At 34.9% G+C, this 22,962-nt stretch overlaps 1 protein-coding gene across 3 annotated transcripts in view; it reads left to right on the forward strand.

Annotated features, from left to right (window-relative positions):
* Positions 1-22,962, forward strand: part of stx17 (syntaxin 17) — a 73,717-nt gene that overhangs the window by 22,810 nt on the left and 27,945 nt on the right. For all 3 annotated transcript variants that reach the window (XM_039736621.1, XM_039736622.1, XM_039736624.1), the window contains exon 3: positions 10,294-10,359. In XM_039736621.1, the coding sequence (XP_039592555.1) occupies positions 10,294-10,359 (66 nt within the window). The remainder of the gene's footprint in view (positions 1-10,293; positions 10,360-22,962) is intronic.

Raw genomic sequence — 22,962 nt, forward strand, 5'->3', positions numbered from 1 at the left:
ATATTTTTTCTAATCTAGTGTCCCTTTCTTCCTCAGATTCTTTTGATTGTCTCTTTTTAGCGGTTGAGTGCATTCTTTCTAATCTAGCTTCCACTTCTTTCTCAGATTCTTTTGATCACCTCTTTTTAGAGATTGAGCTCATTCTTTTAATCTAGCATCCCTTTCTACCTCAGATTCGGCAGTTCTATTATGAGAAACACTGTTACGAACCCTTTTTCGTCTTTCGTGAACTTTTTCTCAAGTTTCAGAAAGGCTTTCCAAATTCTTTCTAGAAGCTTCAATTTCATGTATCTTTACCTCTTTGAATTTTTATTGATCTACCCTGTTTCTTTAACTCATCAGAAGATTGCTTTTCCACAGGAAATGGAAGTAATTGTTTATTATCAAAAATGAGTTTTAGGTGATTTTGCATTGAAGAAATGTCAAATGTTTGATTAATTGGGTAAATACCCAAGACAATACAAACTGAAAATGCAATTGGAAAAACACCACAGTGTGTCCCAATTTGTTGTTGTAGAACATCTTCGTAAACAAAGGGAGGTTTGTACTTAAATAAATCATAAAGAAAATTGAATTATTCATCTGTGATATTAAAGTTTTTATTAGTGTTTAAGATACCATACATATGAATTATAGAACCATCATAGTAGGTACAGATCCAGTGTGTGACACGTTCTGTAGCTGTAGAAGTGAAAATTTGAATAGGTTTGTGATTTTGTGAAATGGGTATAATATTCATGTCATTAGGATTCCACATTAATATCTCCTCTTGTGGTCTAAATTTTGTACGTGTACATAATATTAAATTGAATTTACCTATGTGGTCTGTTGACAAATAATCATTTTTGACCAAGTAATTGATTGCAGATTTTGATAATGGTAATATCTGTGCTTCTATTTTTAAACCATCGTTAAAGAATAAATAAGAACAGAAAATTAAATATATGAAAAAAACAATCCAACTAAAAATAATTGTACCAATGACAACACTAAACTAATGTGAATAATACGATTTGTATTCTCTGAGTGTCCAAGCGTATGAAGAGCACAAGATTGTTTGAGTGATGCGGCGAACCGGGCGCCCTTATATAGCCTAGGTGTGGTGGGGGAGTAGGAGGGCCAATGGGAGCATTCAGCTGTAATCCCACCACCTCTGAAGTGCTGAGAACGATTTTAGTGAAAGTATATTTTATGCCGGTCAGTCCGGTCACATGATGACACAGAGTGCATTCTAGTCCGATTATCCTGTTGGGTGTAGGTTAGTGGCAGAGGCCGTGGTGTGCAGAGATGCGGACACTGACGTCTACTTACTAATACTACTTATTGGTAGCGAATTTTGCGTTCTTTATTATGTATTAATAAACATACATACTATGAGAGGTTTGGAGCACAAACTAATACAGCGCATTTCCGCACCCATCACATGACAAACCAACTCAGGATCCCAGATTAGGACCTGAGTGCAGCCATGCAACGGGTGACATCTCAGCACCATGCTAGTTCAGATAGAATGGACCAGTGTGAGGGTTTTTTTTTTTATTTTATTTTATTTTATTTTTTTTTAAAATGGTGGCTGGAGTGCATATATATATATATATATATATGAAATTTGGCATGAGTATAGTGTGTGTGTGTGTGTGTGTGTGTATATATATATATATACACACACACACTATACTCATGCCAAATTTCAAGATTCTAACACATTTGTAAGCAGGTTAATTCAATTCCAATCCCCCTCAGGATTTCTATGGGATCACGAATTTTGGATTATTCCCATCACGGTGTTAGCATTACACAGCTATGTGCCAAATTTCAACTTTATAAATCGTTTGAAAGTTGTTTTTCAAAATTGGACAAACATACATACATACAAGCATTCAGCTTTATTAGTACACATAAATAGAATAAAAATATTGCACGTTTTGTTTTTGATTTATTTTGATGTATTTATCGTTGATAGAAACTCTACTGTCCTTATTAAAGATACTCCGAATTAGACTTTTAATAGTGATGCTAAATAACAGGTCCCATAGCACATACAATACCTTCCTCATTATCAGTAAATGGAATGTTCTTGTGGGAATATGTGCAGTGAATTGCAAATCATGCTTCTGCTGGTAACTGTCTTTAAATTTTTTTATGATTGACATTCCTCACTCTCGAGTGTACCACTGAAATGGTTCACAAATTTTGTGAAGAGGCTCCTCTGACTAGTCACGTTTTTCCAATACAGTTGCTCACCTTGAGAGAAGCAAGCATTTTATGCAATGCTCACCTCAAAATTGTAGAGATGTTAAACTATGTCCACAAAGACATGGCAAAGGCAGTTATTTCCCATTAGCAGAAATATTGTGTAATGTTGTTTGTCAATTAGACAGTACCATCTGAGTTTATTTGCATTATCATTTAGTATTATAAAAGTAATATGTATATGGCATATTTTATATTAAATTGAAGTACAATGTATTTTACACAGTAAATTAAAAATAGCTTCACACACAAACACAATATATGAAAAAAAATATCGTAAGTCATGTTGTAAGTTTGAGTTCTCCATTGATTTATTGATATACCAAATTTGGAGTATGCTCACAAAAAAATTCCCATTACTTAAGAGTATATACTTTGATTGAAAGAAGCTGGTTGTCTTAAAGTTCAAATGTTAAATAAACCTGCTATGCGAGTCTCCAACTCTAGGCAGGTTTAGCTGTACTATGCAGCGTTACTTACAGGTGCTGGTCATAAAATTAGAATATCATCATAAAAAGTTGATTTATTTCAGTAATTCCATTCAAAAAGTGAAAGTTGAATATTAGATTCATTCATTACACACATACTGATGTATTTCAAGTGTTTATTTCTTTTCATTTTGATGATTATAACTGACAACTAATGAAAGTCCCAGATTCAGTATCTTGGAAAATTAGAATATCAATTAAGACCAATGCAAAAAAAAGGATTTTTAGAAATGTTGGCCAACTGAAAGGTATGAACATGAAAAGTATGAGCATGTACAGCACTCAATATTTAGTTGGGGCACCTTTGGCCGGGATTACTGCAGCAATGCGGCGTGGCATGGAGTCGATCAGTCTGTGGCACTGCTCAGGTGTTATGAGAGCCCATGTTGCTCTGATAGTGGCCTTCAGCTCTTTTGAATTTTTGGGTCTGGCGTATTGCATCTTCCTCTTCACAATACCCCATAAATTTTCTATGGGGTTAAGGTCAGGCGAGTTTGCTGGCCAATCAAGAACCGGGATACCGTGGTCCTTAAACCAGGTACTGGTAGCTTTGGCACTCTGTGTAGGTGCCAGGTCCTGTAGGAAAATGAAATCTGCATCCCCATAAAGTTCGTCAACAGCTGGAAGCATGAAGTGCTCTAAAACTTACTGGTAGATGGCTGCGTTGACCTTGGACCTCAGAAAACACAATGGACCAACACCAGCAGATGACATGGCACCCCAAACCATCACTGACTGTGGAAACTTTACACTGGGCCTCAAGCAATGTGGATTCTGTGCCTCTCCTCCCTTCCTCCAGACTCTGGAACCTTGATTTCCAAAGGAAATGCAAAATTGACTTTCATCAGAGAACATAATTTTGGACCATTCAGCAGCAGTCCAGTCCTTTTTGTCTTTAGCACAGGCGAGATGCTTCTGATGCTGTCTCTTGTTGAAGAGTGGCTTGACACAAGGAATGCGACAGCTGAAACCAATGTCTTACATACGTCTGAGCATGGTGGTTCTTGAAGCACTGACTCCAGCTGCAGTCCACTCTTTGTGAATCTCCCCCACAGTTTTGAATTGGTTTTGTTTCACAATCCTCTCCAGGGTGCGGTTATCCCTATTGCTTGTACACTTTTTTTCTACCACATCTTGTCCTTCCCTTTGCCTCTCTCTTAATGTGCTTGGACACAGAGCTCTGTGAACAGCCAGCCTCTTTAGCAATGACCTTTTGTGTCTTGCCCTCCTTGTGCAAGGTGTCAATGGTCGTCTTTTGGACAACTGTCAAGTCAGCAGTCTTCCCCATGATTGTGTAACCTACAGAACTAGACTGAGAGACCATTTAAAGGCTTTTGCAGGTGTTTTGAGTTAATTAGCTGATTAGAGTGTGGCACCAGGTGTCTTCAATATTGAACCTTTTCACAATATTCTAATTTTCCGAGATACTGAATTTGGGACTTTCATTAGTTGTCAGTTATAATCATCAAAATTAAAAGAAATAAACATTTGAAATACATCAGTCTGTGTGTAATGAATGAATCTGATATACAAGTTTCACTTTTTGAATGGAATTACTGAAATAAATCAACTTTGTCATGATATTCTAATTTTATGACCAGCACCTGTGTATGGTCATAACTGCCTTGGAAGAGCCATTGGAAGGAAGGCGTACATGTGATCTCATCACAAAAAAAAATTGTATAAAAAAAATAATAATACTATCTACATATATGGTGTGAACAGATGAAGTTAAAATCAAGGTGTTTGGCCACAACCATAGAAGGTTTGTTTGGAGAAAAAAGAATTGGCATTTCAAAAAAGACACCTTGCTGTTAAGTATGGAGTTTGCTTTGTTATACTTTGGGGTTGTGTGGCAGGTAGAATCACACTGGAACATTTGCAAGTACAAGGAAAAATGGATTCCACTAAATATTAATATATCTTTGGGAAGTATATCAGTCCGAAAGCTGAAACTGAAAAAAAAGGCTTCTACAACAAGATGATGATCTAAAACATGCTTCAAAATGTACGATCAAATACCTCAATAAATCCAAGGTGACGGTTTCTGGTGGTTCTCACAGTCCTCAGACTTGAACATTGTTAAAAGTCTGTGGATAGATCTTAAACGTGCTGTACATGCAAGACAGCTAAAGAATATCTCACAGCTTGAAGTTATCTGTAAGGAAGAATGGGGAACAATTTCCAAAATAAAAAAATTAAAGACTTACAACTGGCTACAAAAGTTATTTGATGAACTGTTGCCAAAATGTCTTTCTGTTTTTCCCCTTTCTTTTCCTGGTCATTTGGCAGCAGTCAGGCTATCATGTCAGTCATTGGAATGGTATATCAGAATAGATTACTGTATATCAAAACCAGTGTCACACCTTTTTGGTATTTTGCCATAATCATAAATGACCATATAAATCAGTGGGTTGTGGGGAGCTTACATATTCTGAGAGTGGGTAGACAAATATTTTATATAGACTATTGGAAACTTGGAACGTTTTAGGAATCTTCTAGTCATTCCATCTGAATTTCTGTTTTGCTTTAGCAAAACCATTTCAGTCATAGCATGTAGATTACAAAGAATCTAAACATTATCAATATTAATTTTGTTTGTTTGATTTAGATCATGAAGATGTGTATGTTAACTTAATCAACAAGTCTAGCTTCGCCTAATATAAGGGAGTCTAGATGTGCACATACGTATGCGTGTACCTTTTGATGAACTGGCACTCTTTCTAAGATTGGTTCCTGTCTTACATACATTGCTATGGGAATAGTCTCCTGCTGTTTAAGCAGGTTATTAAATGGATGGATGAATGAACTACAGTATTCAGGAACTTCACCAAGCTCGGCAAAATGCATTGAAGTTATTGGGCAAGGTGGAACTGGCCTAATTCTGAGTGGATTATAATGGTGCAATATTCTTGAGTGTCTGCCAACTATGCTGGACCAATTAATGTGGCCAAAAATGTGACCTGAGCTGTGAGGCAGTACAGCTAAACCACTGCCCCTCAAATAACAAAAGACACAGATGGAACAATAACCACAAATAAAATACTACAAATGGCAACAAATTAGCCATAAGTTAAATATATCGGTGTGCTCACAGAGTTCCAATATTCAAGGCACAGATTGGCTAACTAATAGTGGCTAACAGTAACTAATTACGCACAGGTAACCCTATTGAGTGCTTTTTTTTTTTTTTTTGCACAGACATAAGAACAATATTTCATATTTAGTAAAATAAACAATATTCAGTACTCGGAATAAAAGTCATTTCAATTTGTCAAAGTGAGCCTTGAGTAAAATTGCTTTGTTTTGTATGATGTGATTTGGTGAATATATGACCAATGAATATTCAGTTTGAAATACTTTTCATGTACCTCTTTAGTACACTTCTTCAAAAGGAGCTTTGCATTGTTAGGCAGCATAATATGAAATTGCATGTGCAGAAATGTACAGCTTCTTAGCTGCCCCATCTGATAGAGGATTGGCGATTTTCCTGTCCGTAAATGCAAGTTTCCTTTACTTCTTTGTATACAGAAGGTCTATGGTTCATGGCTCCAGTGCGGCACTTGGTTGGTTGACTCCATAAGTAAGTTCTTGTACTGTGACAAATGGTGCTGTAACCCATATGTACTATGTCGAGGTATGTAATGTAGCTGGCTTGCAATGCACATAGGAGAATACAGCTGACTGAGAGAACTCTGTCAAAGGTTACACACACGGAAATGCGCTTGCAGCTTGTGAGCTGTCCCATCTGAATTGCATTGGAAGAGCACCTATTGCTCTCTGAAGTGCAAAGTTCCTCTCAGTCTTTGTAAACCATTGGTTGATGGGTTGAAGTTCAGGAATGCAGTAGTACTTTCCTGAATCCTGCCACAGAGACTTACTTTCTATCCCTCCTTACACTGTGGAAGATTACAATGGTCAAATGCAGAAATAGGACAGACCAGGGTACCCTAAATCTAGCACCTATTGGCATGCTGTTGCCAGCCAGGATATCAAATACTCATAGCATGTTCTGGGTTATTCCTCAATCTTCTCCTGTGGGGAGCACATTGGGGTGCCTTGACTTCATGCTGTAACAACCCTAAACTGTCTCTTCTTGATCCTTCGAAGCAACAGTTTCAGTGTACGGGACATCCTTTGTTTGTAGATATACAGTAGGACTTGTTTGTAAATGGTGTATGTGTGAAATGTTCATTTTTTTTTTTTTTAGAACTAAAGTGCAGCAGCAGCTGTTAGGATATTTAAGACAATAAGGAAAATTGCAAGGCTGCTGTTGATGACAGCAGGAACTACAGGAGTCACAGCAGTGTGCTTTGATAGGCCGAATCTAATAAGAATGCTAGTGCATAATAGCTTCTGAAGAATCTGGAACACAGTTACAGTCATTGTATTGTTTTAATGATTTTAGGTGTTATACTTCAAAATTTCAGTGCATGGTGTTTTTACATTTAATTTATTTCATTCAAATGTAACTACACAATAAATTTGAGTCTTTCAAGGAGTTTAGTTCACATTTTACTATTGAAGACTACAGCAGATCTGTATGCTCAAGATAAAGCAAGAATGATAAAACATAGAATCTGCATGGAAAAAGTAGATCTGCAAAACTATTTAAAATTCAGTTTAACCTAACCTGTTGCAGTGTAGCTTATAATAACATACACATCATAGTCTACCTACATCAGTGAGTTAAAATGTCTTAAATTCTGGGTGGTTGCTCAGTATGTAAAGATACTATACATCTTAAACATAGAGTTAAGTTTGTAATTGATAGCTTTGAAATCCTAGCTGGTGATTGAGCTTTACTAATTTGTACTTTAGTATAGAAATATTACTGCTACCGATGTCAATGCATGTAAAGGCAGCCTCCAGTCATCAATATTTGTCCAAATAAAAACCTTGGCTGGAGGGTTTAGTATGAGATTAAAATAGTACATGAGACCTGTTTTACCTTACATTGGTGAATAAACCAGGAGTACAGTACTTCCAAAACTGTTAGGGGAAAAAAAAGTAATAAAAAAAATCACTTTTATCTCAGTCAAGGCTTTACAATAATGACAACACAAGGTGTCAATAGAGTAAAGGGTACATACACAAAGATCTGATAAACAAAAGAAATGGAGCCAGTTGTATCTCAAATGTTGTAAATCTCCTTAGATAAAGGTTCTAGCCAAATACTTAATAATAGTACTATCCATCCATTATCCAACCTGCTATATCCTAACTACAGGGTTACAGTGATCTCCTGAAGCCAATCCCAGCTAACACAGGGTGCAAGGCAGGAAAAAAAACCCTGGGCAGGGCGCCAGCCCACCACAGATAATAATACCATATTAATTAGAATTATTTCTGGGCACATGACAATCCTGGATATGGTGGTATAAAGATAGGATTAAATATGATCAGTTGAAATACCCTTATGTCCAAGAAAAAAAGACCATTACCACATAATGGTCCACAGTACATACTGGGATTAGGAGGAGGTAAAGATCATGTTCGACATATCCTTCTGTATTTTTATTATATGGAAATAACAACTGTCTTTTATTAACTTAATTTGACTGACGAATTGTGGACATGAAGATGCATTATTTGTACATTTCATTAACTATATCAATCCATCCATCGTCCACAGTGGTGTTGTCCATGTTAGTGGTGCAGCATAATTAAGTACAGTAAATCAACGTGTAACTTTTTAAAATTATTGTTTATTAACTACTGTGCCGTTGGAGAAATATAAATTACGAACTCTAGAAATGAAAAAAAAATGTGTACAAGAGTTTAAGAAAGTTAACAATTACTGTATACAGATATGTAATTGGAGACCTATGCCAATGATACATTGAATCCTAATGGTTGTCTTAGGTGGTTGTTTTTTTCTGTTCATTCCTATTGTATCTGCTATTTCTGGTTAAGGTTTTGGTGATGTAGACTTTAAATGCAATCTCAATTCAAGGGCATTCTAAAATATTCAAATTCATATTAATTACCATTTCACTTCTTAAACTTTTCTCTTTATTCTAATTGAAATCAATTCTGCATGTGCCTTATAGTGTAGTATGTAGATGTTTAGCTTTGCGGAACATCTGCCTACAATGTCTTTTGTTACCTGTACCCAAGTATTTTTGTTTCCCTTTAATATTGTTGTGAAATCATATTCAGTAGTTTGCTAGTACATTCAGATTATTTATAAGGCCTATACCTTGCGGATTGCCTTCAAAATTTTTATTTTGATAAATTTAGCAGTGCTTGTTGGCACTCCATCTATTGTAGAAGGATATGTTAAAATTAGCACTTAGCACTAAACAAAATATTTTGCATGAAACCCAAAGATACAATTGTTGTGGCATGTGTAATGTATCTCAGTGAAAATGTCTTCCAGGAATTTTACATTTATTATCAGTCATTTTTCAGTTGTTAATTCAATTCATTTCACTTTATTATAATAGAACTGTGTTCACTAAATACAGGCACAAAATGCTTGCATAGGTCTAAAAATATAATACGGTCAAAGTAAAATACATACCTATGCAACATTTACATATATATAGTAAACTTCTTTACAGATCAAAATTAAAGTAACAAAAATACAGATGATAAAATGTGTCCTAAATAATTTTAGTGGAATAAACAATGTAACACTTCACTGTAACTGTAATTTACATTTGAGTATAAGTGCCACTATGGTTTTATCATCAAAATCTATCTATCCTGTTTCCTTATTAGGATTTAGGAATCAAGGGCCTCTGCCCGATATTATGAAAGCAACATTAATGTAGGTCTGGAGTCTAGAGTAGCAAATTTAAAAATGCCAGCATGTTGTATTTGGAATTGATGCTTACTCTGAATAAAATAACCTTTGTGGCCAATCTTATAGATTAAATCATATAAAAAAATACTAGGTTCAACCCAACTTTGGCATGATAGTTGCAAGAGATAAAGTAATATTATTGATTAATCACAATGATCAAATTTGACCTAAAAGTATTATAACTTCTAAGTTCTTTTTTACCATGTCAAATACACGGAAGAATGACATGTAATTGGCAACTTACGTAGACAGAAAATAAAGAATAGAAATATTCTACCAGTGCCATAATTTGCTTTTAAAAGACATTTAAACTTTTCAGCTTCAGAACTACGAGTACTTCATAAGTTTCACATTCAGTTTGTAGGTATAGTGGGACATTGGGTTTTAAAAGTTGTTGCTATCCGTTATTTAACATGACTAATGTTCATAGTAACAGAAAGAAGATCCATTAGTACCTTTTTTATACTGTCATTAGTGCAATCAATCCACATGTCTACAGCTGCAAAATTAATATTTGTTTTCTTAACTGCAAAATCATAGGAAAATTGCAAATCAGTATTACAATCTTAAACATAGTCAATGAAATGTAATAGAGTTGATACAAACAACTCAAGGAAACTTTGACTTGTATTTTAAAACTTCATAGATGAAGTTCCTGTTTTTTAGTATATGATGTACAAAAAGTGTCAACCAAGTATATGTATTTAATGTACAATTTTTGTCCCTTTTTTGTGTCAACAGTACCAGCGCTTCAAACAGTGGGAAAAACTGCATCAAGAGCATATCAATGCCAGGCGAACTGTTCAGGTAAGAATGTGGAATACTGTGTATAATTTGATGAATTTTGACTATTCTTCATTTAAAACGGCTAATATTCAGTTAGATGAAAATTGCATCAAATTAGTTGATTATCTTGATATGTTTAAAATGTTTGTTATTTAAATTGACGTAAAATGATGGCTAAGCTTTTCATCATGTGTACATTATCAGCTTTCTTAACTTGTGCACAGAATGCAAATGATAAGAAGGAAATCAGTATAATACAATATTTTCAGTGTAATTTGTGTTTGTAAGCTGCTGTAACATTGCAGCTACCTCTTGGGATCAATAAAGTGTTTAGTTATTGATTGATAGGTAAGTTATGATTTTTCCTTGTAGGATAGTTAATGATGCATCAGTTTGTTTGTTTTTTTTATTAACTTATTGAATAGATATTAAGTTTATCAATTGACCTTCATCTGTCTTGTAGGATGGGCAACTAAGTCTCTAATAAGCCTAATGAATGAAAGAAAGTATTAAGTGCTTTGTTTTTAGAGATTTAATAAGTTAAAGTGGCACTCATGTACATTAAGTTCAAGAGTGTTGAACACCACAATATGCAGACCCAGAATTGGTATTTATTCATTACTCAAAAAATAGTATATTTGCAAAGATCAAGAAATTAAAAAATATAAAAAAAATAAAAATCTTTCTATCTGCCACATTTCCCAAATTAGATGAGGCTCTTTTTATAATTTGTCCATCTAATGTATTGAACTATACATGGTATTGAAGAATTGCTGTGCTGCCATTGATAATTAGTAGATTCAGGTAACCTTTATTTATACTAGTAACTAGGATGACATTTTGAGGTTCACACATACAGGTAGAGTGAGAGCTGGAAGTAATGCAGTGAACTGAGTTTAAAATCCTGTACTTTACATACTCATTTAAACTACCCGATGAAAACAAAACAGTCCACAGCTTTTCATTTTAACATTTAATGAAAGTGTGATTATATACTGTGTGACAGTAGGGGGCGCTATTGCTCCCTTGAACCCTCAGGTACCACGCCAAACAACCAGGTAAAAGTCCAATACTTCTTTTTATTACAATAATTATGTGCACTAAGCACCCTCTACTGCACACTACTTATTAATAAACAATAATCAATAAACCAATCCTCCAACTCCCAGACACTTAGCCACCCTTCCTCCCAGCTCAGCTCGTCATCTGGGAGTTCCCAAAGTTCTTATATAGTTCCTGACCCGGAAGTGTTTCTCATCCTTCAGTCCATAATTCCTTATCACTTCTGGGTCACATAAAAGTCCTTTTTTAACCCCGGAAGTACGGGGCATAGGGCAAATCCCTGGAGCGACCCATTGTGGTCACGATGTTATCCAGCAGGGCTTTACAGGAAAACTCCATAGTCCATGATGCCCTGCTGGAATCTGAAGCATCTCCATGTCGTAGGGATGGCTCCCTCTGGCGGCCTGGGAGTATTGGCTGGGATGAAAGGCCAGCCATGGACCACAACTGCATTTTCAGAAATTGTTAGGTTTAAAACTGGTTTAGGATTAGTTCATAAAGATGTATTTGTTTGTTTTGTTTCCCTTTTTTATCAGTAATCACAGTTACAATGTAGTGATGTGAAGAAGATTCCCTTGTAAGAGTTAAATAGTATGATCACATCCATTGAAAGATGACCGATTTTAAAAAAGTACATTTTAAAGGGGAAATATACATAAAATGTCTCAAGACTAGGAAAAAAATATTTTCAACTTTTTTTTTTTTTAATAATTGTTATTGCCTGTGCAAAGCTAAAGGGACACAGCACTAAATAAACACCGTCATTACTGCAGTTAGACCGGTATTATATACATCTATCTTCTGGTTTACATTTTATTATGATTATCACCACTGTGTCACCAGTAAGAATGTTAAGTTTCTTTGTAAGTGTAAATGTGACATACATTTTAGTGTCACCCATGATGTTTTCTGCCTAGTACATGAGGTTTCCATAATACAAAGCAGTTCGCTGCAACCCTGTAATCCCTGTCTACTTGCATTAGTTCTAGAGAGCACCACAGTGAGTTCATGTTTTCATTGTAACCAGTCTCTTCATCAGTAGCTAGTTTTTGAATTTTTGTTTTTCTGGCTAACATGCTACTTTTCATACTGCTCACCTTACACTGAAAATACTATATCCCAAAATTAGCTAAATGAAACTAAGATGACTGTATTCTTCCCAAATAGAGATGCATGCATCATGTTTGCAGACTGAATACTTTTGTAAGGATTTCATCAAGTGAAACAATTCAAGAAAAAGAATAGATGAAAAAAAATCTGCACTGATTTTAATAACATTAAGATGTGAACCCAATCTTATCCTTATTATTATGAAGGCATTGACTGATACGCAACCTAAACAAATAGTAATGTTGGTAACATCTCTGACTGGATAAACACAAATCCAGCATCCAGCAATCATCCTTTGCCTAGAGAGTGATGTAACTTTTTTCTGGTGTAATAATTATGTAGAAATTGCTGTACATAGGCAAAAACTAACACCCACTAAGTGCTTCTGTAATCGTAGGAAAAGTAATAAATTGATAGGTAAAATAGTAATTTCTTTATTGTGAAAGACTTTGCATGCTTTAAGCAAAACACAGGAAACTTTAAGGCTTGATACTAGCACAGACAATGAAGGCACATTGATTTTTTTCTGTTCAGTGATAAATAATAGAAACCACATGAGTTTAAAATTTTAATCAAATCTTTCTATCCCATGTACAATTGGGAAGTACTATTACGTAAAAATGAACAGACCCTGATCTCATAAAAAAAGAAATGCAGAGATCCTATAAGCAGGCATTTTTTTCTTTCACATGTTGGCCTTGTTAAGTGAGAGTATATTGAAAAATTGAAAATTCATGCTAAATGGGAAGGAAAAATACCATTTGTTCCTGCTCCTTTTTAATTTAAATACTTTTTATGGGATGTGAAATTTCACAAATGCTGTTTCAGCTGTTATTTTTCGTGTACAAGGAGCTCAAGCTTGTTACTGTATAGCTAGAAATTTATAGACACTGGTTTTTGAGAGTACCCATAATGTAAATTTTCTCATCACCGGTTCATTTTTCAGTCCTATGTCTAAAAATGCAAGTAATTGTTTTCAGACTAATGGTCGGTTAAACATGGTATCATTCATTGAATTTGTTCATTATTATTCATTTTTTTAAACTACTCACTGTTGGACTTTGCCCATATCTGTGCCATGAATTTATAGAAATCATTGTTCCATTAGTTTATGTACCTCTGCATGCAGGTGTGTGAGCCGCCACTAAGACAATTTTTGAAACTGGAAACAACATTATCTGGCTCCTTCAGATTCATGATGAGTAATTTCACTCATTTTCACTTTACTGTATGTAAACTGGAATCTGTATTGCCACAGTATCATCAATATGTGTATGTCAATGCTACAAGGGAAATTTCTTATGGAAACCTCTCTGGTGCCTACATATCTCATCACAGAGCAGCCGTAGGTGCCTCAGGCCACATTGTTGTTTAATGACTACAATACAAGCAGAAACTGAAACTGAAACCAGCCATACGTAGCAGAATTACAGGAGTGTGCCCCCGGTACTGATTGGGGTGTGCTGATATCCACTCAGACACTAGATGAGGCCATTTATACAGTCAGTAGATATATGAAATTTTGTGGATCTTTGCTCATTAAGGAAAGAACTGTCAAAGAATACCCAAATAGTAAGCCATGAATTGCCAAACACATAAAAACACTTCTTTTGGAAAAACAGCATGCTGTTCTGAAAAAAGAGGTAGATGAAAAGTGGGTTTAACAGCAAAGGATTAACAAGTCAATTCAACAAAGTAAAATGTTTTATGAGGCGAAAATCTAGAGATTTGGAAAAGCCTGAAAATTCAAAGGATTGGGTTCAAAATAAAAATGGTGTGACCTTTCTGATAGACAAGGACAACAAGCTCTTAGCTGACAAACTAAATAACTTTTTTTTTTTTTAACAATATTTGCAACCATTGATTTCATACAAGTACAGGGCATGTTTTGTAAAAATACCAGAAATATTGCTGGGATGGAGGTCAGCATAACGGAAGGAGATCAAACTTTGTATCAGGTTAAGGACAACCAGGTAGTGGGTCCAGATAGCATTTCAAAATAGCAAGCAGTTCTCTCCAGTTTTCATTTACTTTTTACCTTGAGCTGTGGTATTGTACTTGTGCTTTGGAAACAGTCAATCGTTATCCCTGTTTGCCAAAGTTTCTAATCTGTGTAGCTTGAATAACTATAGGCCTGTGGTGGTCACTTCCATTCCAATGAAATGCTTTACATATTTAGTAAAAACATTTTAGTGACAGAAAATAAAGGCCATGTAACATTTCACAGCTTTTCCAACTAGTCCACTGCTCTCTTGACATTTAATTCTGTATTTAATCATAGGGATGGGCTATGCATATGCATCAGAGTTAACAACCAATAAATGCTTACAGTATCTGGAAATACAGTTCATATAAGACAAGGAATAATTAAAGTGGGTGTTTTAGACCTCCCAAACCGAAGAGAAGCGTGTCTGCCTGATGTATGGTGTTTTACATCCCATGTCAGAATGGTAAAAGACAAAATAAAAGCAGAGATACTGTGGTTGAACTCGCCATACCTGTTAAGCATTTGTACAGTGTCGGCTTCATCAGGCAGCATGTTATTGGCTGTCACAAAATAGGTAAGCACACCTGTGCTGGAAGGTCGGCACTGTTGTTGTTAACTGCTGTATTTTCTGCGATTTTCAGTCATTTAAACTGACATGGTCCAATGACAAAATCAGTAAATGCAGTCACCAAGACTGGCATACTTCACAACTAGATGTGTAATGTGATATTGGCTTTTGCCCTTTTAAAATATTCACCTGTTTCTGTACTGTGCCAACAGAAGTGTAGAAGATGCTCTGATGATTATCTTACATTATATCTGCTCTTTTCTTGATACGCCTGGTTCCTATGTCAGAGCACTATTTATGGATTTTTCTTTGGCGTTCAGTACCATCCATCCTTATATACTGATTGAGAGACTGAAGAGTATGAATGTTAATCCATATATTTTATTTTAGACTTGGAAGTTTCTTTAAAATTTTCTTGCAAATAACTGAAGTACATGACACTTTTTGAAAAGTCATTCATTCAAATATAGCCACTCAAGGGTATATTCTATCTCCATTACTCTTTGTGTTTTATACTAGTGACCTGAGACCGAACAATGACCATTGTTCAGTATGCTGGTAACACTATAGTGATAGGGTACATTTTTGGGGAGGATGAAAACCTCTACTTCAACCAAGTGAACTGTTCAGTAAATTGGTGTTGTGGGAACTATATTAAATCTAAATGTCATAAAGACTAAAGACATTGTATTTGACTTTAAGAGGCAGAAAGCTGTATGCTCACCTCTAGTTGTCTTGGGGGAAGAGGAAGAAATAGTATCTGAATATTAATACTGAGGAGTAAGGGTATGAGATATTGGCAAAAAAATATTTCAATATTTTCTGGGACTTTAATAATGATTATTAGACAATATTTTGCATTCTTTAAAATTGTGTTTGTAAAAGTCTTGTTGATCTAGCTAGGTTTTGATAAAAGGATATTAATTGTAGATTTTTAATGAGGTTACTAACGGAAACAACAGTTAAGGAAAAAAGGTCTTATTTATTTAATTGAAACTAAAGTAAAATGACACAAAAACATTAAAATCACCAAAGTAATACTGAGATCAAACAGTGTAAGTATAAGTAAAACATTTCAAAGTGACCTACAGGATTTATAGAAAAAATTGCCTTAAGACCAACAAAACTATTATAATGAGAGTATTTTAAACAGGCACTTACTTAATGTATATAAGATATGAATCCAAAAGGGAATAAAATACTAATCATAGTTGAAATACAGGGTATGAACATTACAGTCTGGATAAACATAAACTACTCTGCTGTAAGGTGAATTGTGCAGCATACAAACAAGAACAAAAATCTAAGAAGCTGTACTATAGTGTTAAAATCCAAAGTTCTGTTAAATACTGCACAGGAAAAAAACTATGGTATATGTAAAAAAGTTCTGTTATATATTACACAAAGATACAAAAAAAAAAAAAACCTGTAACATTTTTAAACACATTACTAACTTCAAGATCTTTCCACTTTTGCACAAAGATATCAGAAAAAATGAAACAATTGTAAAATTCTACATTGGAATATTAACACAAAAATATTTATTCTAAATGCAGTTAGCACTCATTTCTCAACAAACTCGGGCTATTTAAAGTTGACAAGGACCTCGTATTGTCATTTTATCGCAGTCTGTCATCACTTTCTGCTTCACTGCCTGATCCTAATGGTTTGACAAATTAAAATTTAGAAGACCTCCAATAGGTTACCAAGCATGCAGCCAAAATTATTTGAACTAATGTAGGCGATTTGGTAAGTGTCTGACAGAGGGCAATATTGAAAAAACTGGAAATTATCTTACCTGATGACAGACGCACAGTAACATACAGAAGTTTCCCGACTAGTTGTTTTAAAGAGCCACGTAAACTGCTCTAGAAATTCCTTTCTTCCTAGTGCCATATGGTTTTTTAATAAGAAATATTGAACATAAAAATTTTAGGAGTATAGAGTATTTCATATGTATTGTGTAACTGTTTTAGGCAAAACATACTGTCAACTTCTTAGAAGAAGTTAACAAAATACTTCTTTTTTTTTTTCCCCCCCCATCAAGTGATGTAAATATTTCAGAACTTTTGTATAACTTTTAACCTGTTTGTTTTTATATTTTTTTAATGTATTTTCGTTCTTGGATGCAGCTGAGAAGGCACATTTTGTGTTGTGCAAATGTGAATAAATAAATAATTAAAAAAAACAAAAACAAAACTTGGACCTATTCTTTTCATTTGAGGAACTGTAAGAAATAAGCTTATTATATTATTTTGCATATGTTTTACTTTGTCCACTCTGGACAGTGATACAAAATGTTCATATTTAGTCATTTTAAATGGCATTAGGTAATTGGCTTCTGTTTATATTGTGTTCTGTAGGATCAGTTTGAAATTGATGTGAAATGTTTACTTGTCAACTGGATAAGGAAAATAGGTGTTATCTTATTGTACATTAGGCTAAGGAAGATTGATTTTTTTCAGCCTAGTCATGCATTGACATGTTTCTAAGGTTTTTAAGATAAACTGTTATCTCTGCTAATGCAAGGGAGATTGATTGCAAATATTTCAATATGTATGCATTTTAATAACCTTCTTTATGATGGAGTGTTAATTTGTCAACCACTGGTCCAACACATTTTATAGAAGGAAGTATGAATTAACACTCTAAGTGCCATGGCCATCACCTATTGGCATTGTGTTTTTAAATCTTTAATTAATTCATCAATGTGCATGTCACACTCATGTCCTTTCTTGATTTTTCCTTAATTGCTGTAGTTCAAATGCTCATGTTGTTGCAATTCTGAAATTCTATTCAGAAAATGTAATTGATATGTTTCTTTTAATTAATAATAATAATAATAATAATAATAATACATTTTTATTTATGTAGCACCTTCCCATGCTCAAGACGCTTAAGATACAAATATGCAACGCCATTGAATGTTGGTACCCAGGTGTGAATTGCTGTCTCTCTACTTTTTTTTTACATTGACAAACCCTCTCCTACCACTATTTTTACTGAACATTGCTTCCCAAATATGAATAGTTAACAGTGAAAAAATGTCATACTGTACTTATAATTACTCATTGTTTCACTGCATGTGAAGAAGAAAAAAAATCAGAAAACTGTTGGTGCTGTTATTTAAAAAAGAGTGGCATCATAATGTTTTTCACACATTGTTGAATGTGAAGTACACAACCAGCATGAATTTGACTATTTGACATAGTGAGAGAAGAACAGGCAAAGTGACACAGGACAGAGACTTTAGTTGCAAGTGAAGAATGCAGTGGTGGACGGCAGCTTACTTGCAAAGTTTTCATATACATGGTGGACATAGCAATGAAAATGGAAGGACCAGTGTAGTGTGTTACTTGACTGTAAATAAGGGGTCTTTTAGAAAAAAAATGATTTCAGTGTAGCTGTATTAAAGTGCTTGCACATGTATTGAATTGTAAACACATAGTCGCATAATTAATTAAATACATGGTTTGATGGCAGATGCGTACACACACACAAACTAAACTGACTTATTTACCGCACAGCGGTACTCCCAAAAATCCAAGGGGAATCCGCATTTGTCTTTCATGTCGGTGCTTTCCAGTGATTGCTCAAGACTTTGTGAGAGAACTTGCTTATTGTTCATTTGTTGGTGCCTTACGGTGATGGATGGATACTTTATGAGGGAATCCTACATGAAAGGAAAGTACCAACTCCTCTATTATTCACACCCGCTCGTCAGCAAAAAAAAAAATAAAAAATTGCTGTAAGTATAAATGACCTACACTTGGACAGCTCAGGGTGTGACTATTTTTTTTTTCCAGGTGCTTCAAAAGTGTTGTTTGCTTCGTATGATTAAATACTGTAGTAGTTTAATGCTGAGGTGGCAGAGCAAAGCAGGGAAAATTTGACAAATGCACACAAACACAATAAAACAAAAAAAAAAAAAACTATGTAAAGCGTCGCCATAAAAAATAGTTTCTACTTCGTGTTTAATTTGATGGGCCCAGCCGATTGAAGTGTGGTGTTTTTGTTTGCATTAATAAATCCTGAAGAATTTTTAGCTGAATAACTCTGCAACTGTAATTTTGTTTTGAACTGCGTCCTCACAGGTGGCACGTCCTCACAGGTGGCGCAGTGGTAGCGCTGCTGCTTTGTAGTAAGGAGACTGTGGAAGATTGTGGGTTCGCTTCCCGGTTCCTCCCTGTGTGGATAGCGCTTTGAGTACTGAGAAAAGCGCTATATAATTGTAATGAATTATTATTGCTAACTGGAAATGTACACTAACATTTAAAGACAAAATACAGTGGGTTGAGAAAGTATTCAGGCCCTTTCACTTACTGCACACTATTCTGTTGTAGATATAATTTTAAATGGATAAATTTGCCATTTTTGTCTGTCAATCTACACTCAATAACCCATAAAAACAAAGTGAAAACAGGTTTACTAATTTATTAAAAGTCATAAACTGAAATCTCTCATGCATATGGTTATTTTAATTCTTTGCTGTGGCGCTCCAAATTGTGGTCAGGTGCATCCTATTTTCTTTAATTCTTCTTGGGATATATCTACTACTTGATTGGAGTCCAACTATGACAAATTGAATTAATTAGACATAGTTTAGTAAAACACCTGTGTATATAAGGTCCTACAAAAATTAAGGCAAGAAGTCCAAGGGACTCTCTGTAGACCTCCACAATCAAATTTTGGTGAGCCATATATTAGGGCAAGGATATAAACCAATTTCTAAACCTTTTATTGTTCCCAGGAGCACAGTGGCCTCAATAATTGTGAAATGGAAGATGTTTGGAACCATCAGGAGTCTCCCTAGAGTTGACCATCCAGCAAAACTAAGGAACCAGACAAGAAGAGCTTTGCTTTGGTCAAGGAGGCAACTTCATTATGTGTGGCAATATACCTTCTTAGTTAGAGTAACTAAGTCTGTCCTGTGTGCTGATAAAATGAACTGCAACATCCTAGGTTTGTGATCTTAGGTGGATATTTAAGATCTTCATAGTACTCGATAATGTAATTCTTTTCATAACAGTCAGATTGGTACATCTGGAGGCCATGCGTTAAGAGGAGGGTTTTGAATTTGTCAGTTTGATATGCTATAGTAGCTGTATTGTCAATACTTGGTGTGGTGGAGTTTAGGAGGACCAGGCCCCTCATGGACCCCGTGATCATCAGAGGTGACTGTGTGCAGAGGGTGCAGACCTATAAATACCTGGGAGTGCAGCTGGATGATAAATTGGACTGTACTGCCAATACTGATGCTCTGTGTAAGAAAGGACAGAGCCAACTATACTTCCTTAAAAGGCTGGTGTCCTTCAACATCTGTAATAAGATGGTGCAGATGTTCCATCAGACGGTTGTGGCGAGTGTCCTCTTCTACGCGGTGATATGCTGGGAAGGCAGCATAAAGAAGAGGGATGCCTCATGCCTGGACAAACTGGTGCGGTAGGCAGTCTCTATTGTAGGCATGGAGCTGGACAGTTTGACATCCATGGCAGAGTGATGGGCACTGAGCAGGCTACTGTCAATAATGGAAAATCCACTGCATCCACTCAACAGGATCATCTCCAGACAGAGGAGCAGCTTCAGCGACAGACTTCTGTCACTGTCCTCCTCCACTGACAGACTGAGGAATACGTTCCTACCCCACACTATGCGACTCTTCAATTCCACCCAGGGGGTAAACGTTAACATTATACAAAGTTATTGTCTGTCTGTTATGCCTTCATTGTTTATCACTCTTTAATTTAATACTGTTCTTTATCAGTATGCTGCTGCTGGAGTATGTGAATTTCCCCTTGGGATTAATAAAGTATCTGCCTTTCTATCTGCAAGTCATTTAGGTTATTGACTTATGGCAGTTATCCTTCCACCTTCATTAATTGTTTTGCATCTAGTTTAGTGATGGTAATCTTTTAGTTACTGACTTATGGCTATTCTCCTTTTGATATTGTTCTTACTCGGGCGAGGCCTTTCATTGCAATTAATGATCAGCAGTTGTTTTTTTATCTTCCAGTTACAATAGTCAGTTTCATAGTGCTTTGATGCCTATTAATCTCTGCCGTACTCATAGAATAAATTTGTGAGCCTTTCTTTTATAAAACAATTAAATTAGTTAAAGACAAGTTATTTTTAATATTCATAATGTAAAATATAGATATTTGTTAATTAACATATAAAAATGTATTTGACTTTACAAGAAATAAACTAATGTGACTGTTAATGTAGTTTATTTCAAACTTTTAGATAAAGCTGTTTTGTGTGATCAAGTAGAAGCTGGAAACATGTATCTCTGAAGTATTCTGGTATTATTGTATCCTCCTTCTGCTGTCTGTTGCTCAAATCCTGACTTTGTTTAACTAGATTATTTTGCCAGGAGAGCACCTGTTGCTTTCCTTTGGTCAAATGAAGTACTGTATACATGTATGTTTGACAGGTGTTCAATTGCAACATATTTATTTTCTACTATAATTTTGGAGTTAGTATGTATTTTTAAAACTAAACATATTTGCTTTAAATTAATTTTAAGCAGATTTAGTTAATTAAAATTAAGAAGATGAAGATGAGACAAGCTACAAAGGCATTATTTTCCTGTTTTATACAGTGCTGATACTAGTAAATTAAGAGACTCACTCAGAGTAGCATAATGGAACATGTCATTAGCTTTACAACCTCTTCCATAATGATGCAATCCTGAGTCATCTCTGTTCATACAGTCTTGAGTCATCCTTAATGGCGCAGTCACGTTCTCTCCACAGCAGTACAATCACATTCGCATTCAAGGATGCAAACTCATTCCATCCTCTCACATTGAGCCTTTAATAGCATCAGCTTTTACTAATATGATGTAGTTTCATTCCAACCATCTTCAGAAAGCATTGCTTATAAGTAGTTTGACAGCATTACCATCAGTAATGTTTGAACTTTGTTATAATGAGGTACCTTGATATATTTATGTCTTTGCATATGTTTTCTGTGTTAAAGCAGCACAGGCAAATCACAACTTAACGTTAAGTGGTTCTACATGGTGTAACTAGTTAAAAAAATGTGTTTGATTCCTGTTTATTTAATGCATTTTTATTTATTTTATTTTATCTGTAGTGATTGTACTTTCTTTTGTAATATTCAAGCTATAAATGGATTTATTATAAATTTCTATTACTGTATCTGTAGTTGATTTTTGAGTGTTAATGAAAGATAGTGCCTGTAACATTCTTTAAGCCTAAATAACTTTTAGTACATTGACAATGAAAAGTCAAGCAAAATGACACCTTTTATTGGCTGACTAAAAAGATTACAATATGAAAGCTTTTGAGACAACTTTGGACTCTTCTTCATGTAATCATCATCTTGCCTGTCTTGACTTCTCATTACATCCATAAAGGCTAACTTGGTACAACACCCTAGCACTAACTAGTACATTGAAAGGAATTATGTTATTTTAGATTTTTTTTTTCCTTGTTGGGTACAGTATTCAGTTTTTAAACTTTATTACTGTAATATGTTTTCTGTGCTTCACCATCTGTTTTTGAAACTTTTAAGTCTGTGTATCCTTTGAAACCTTTAAAACTCTTTACAACTTACCACCCCCTTCACCAATTATCCACTGCGTATTCATTGCTTTTTTCCTAGTGGACCAACCAGTTCATCTACAAAGAATATGTCAATCAATGTGCAGTAATTATTATTAGAGATTAATTTTCAGTAAACTGTTCCACCTAATAACAACTCTGACAACCTGAAAGAGAATGGTTGCACTGATTATGCAAAACTGGATTCCTCATTCTCACCTTTTTCAGTATTTCAGAGCGGCACTTATAGTCAAGATTTATGCTATGTATTTGTATATAATTTATACAGCACAGTGATTCTGGGCAGAAATTTGTTTCCGTGTTAGAAG

Source organism: Polypterus senegalus, chromosome 15 (assembly GCF_016835505.1).
Source record: "Polypterus senegalus isolate Bchr_013 chromosome 15, ASM1683550v1, whole genome shotgun sequence".
Classification (NCBI taxonomy): Eukaryota; Metazoa; Chordata; class Cladistia; order Polypteriformes; family Polypteridae; genus Polypterus; species Polypterus senegalus.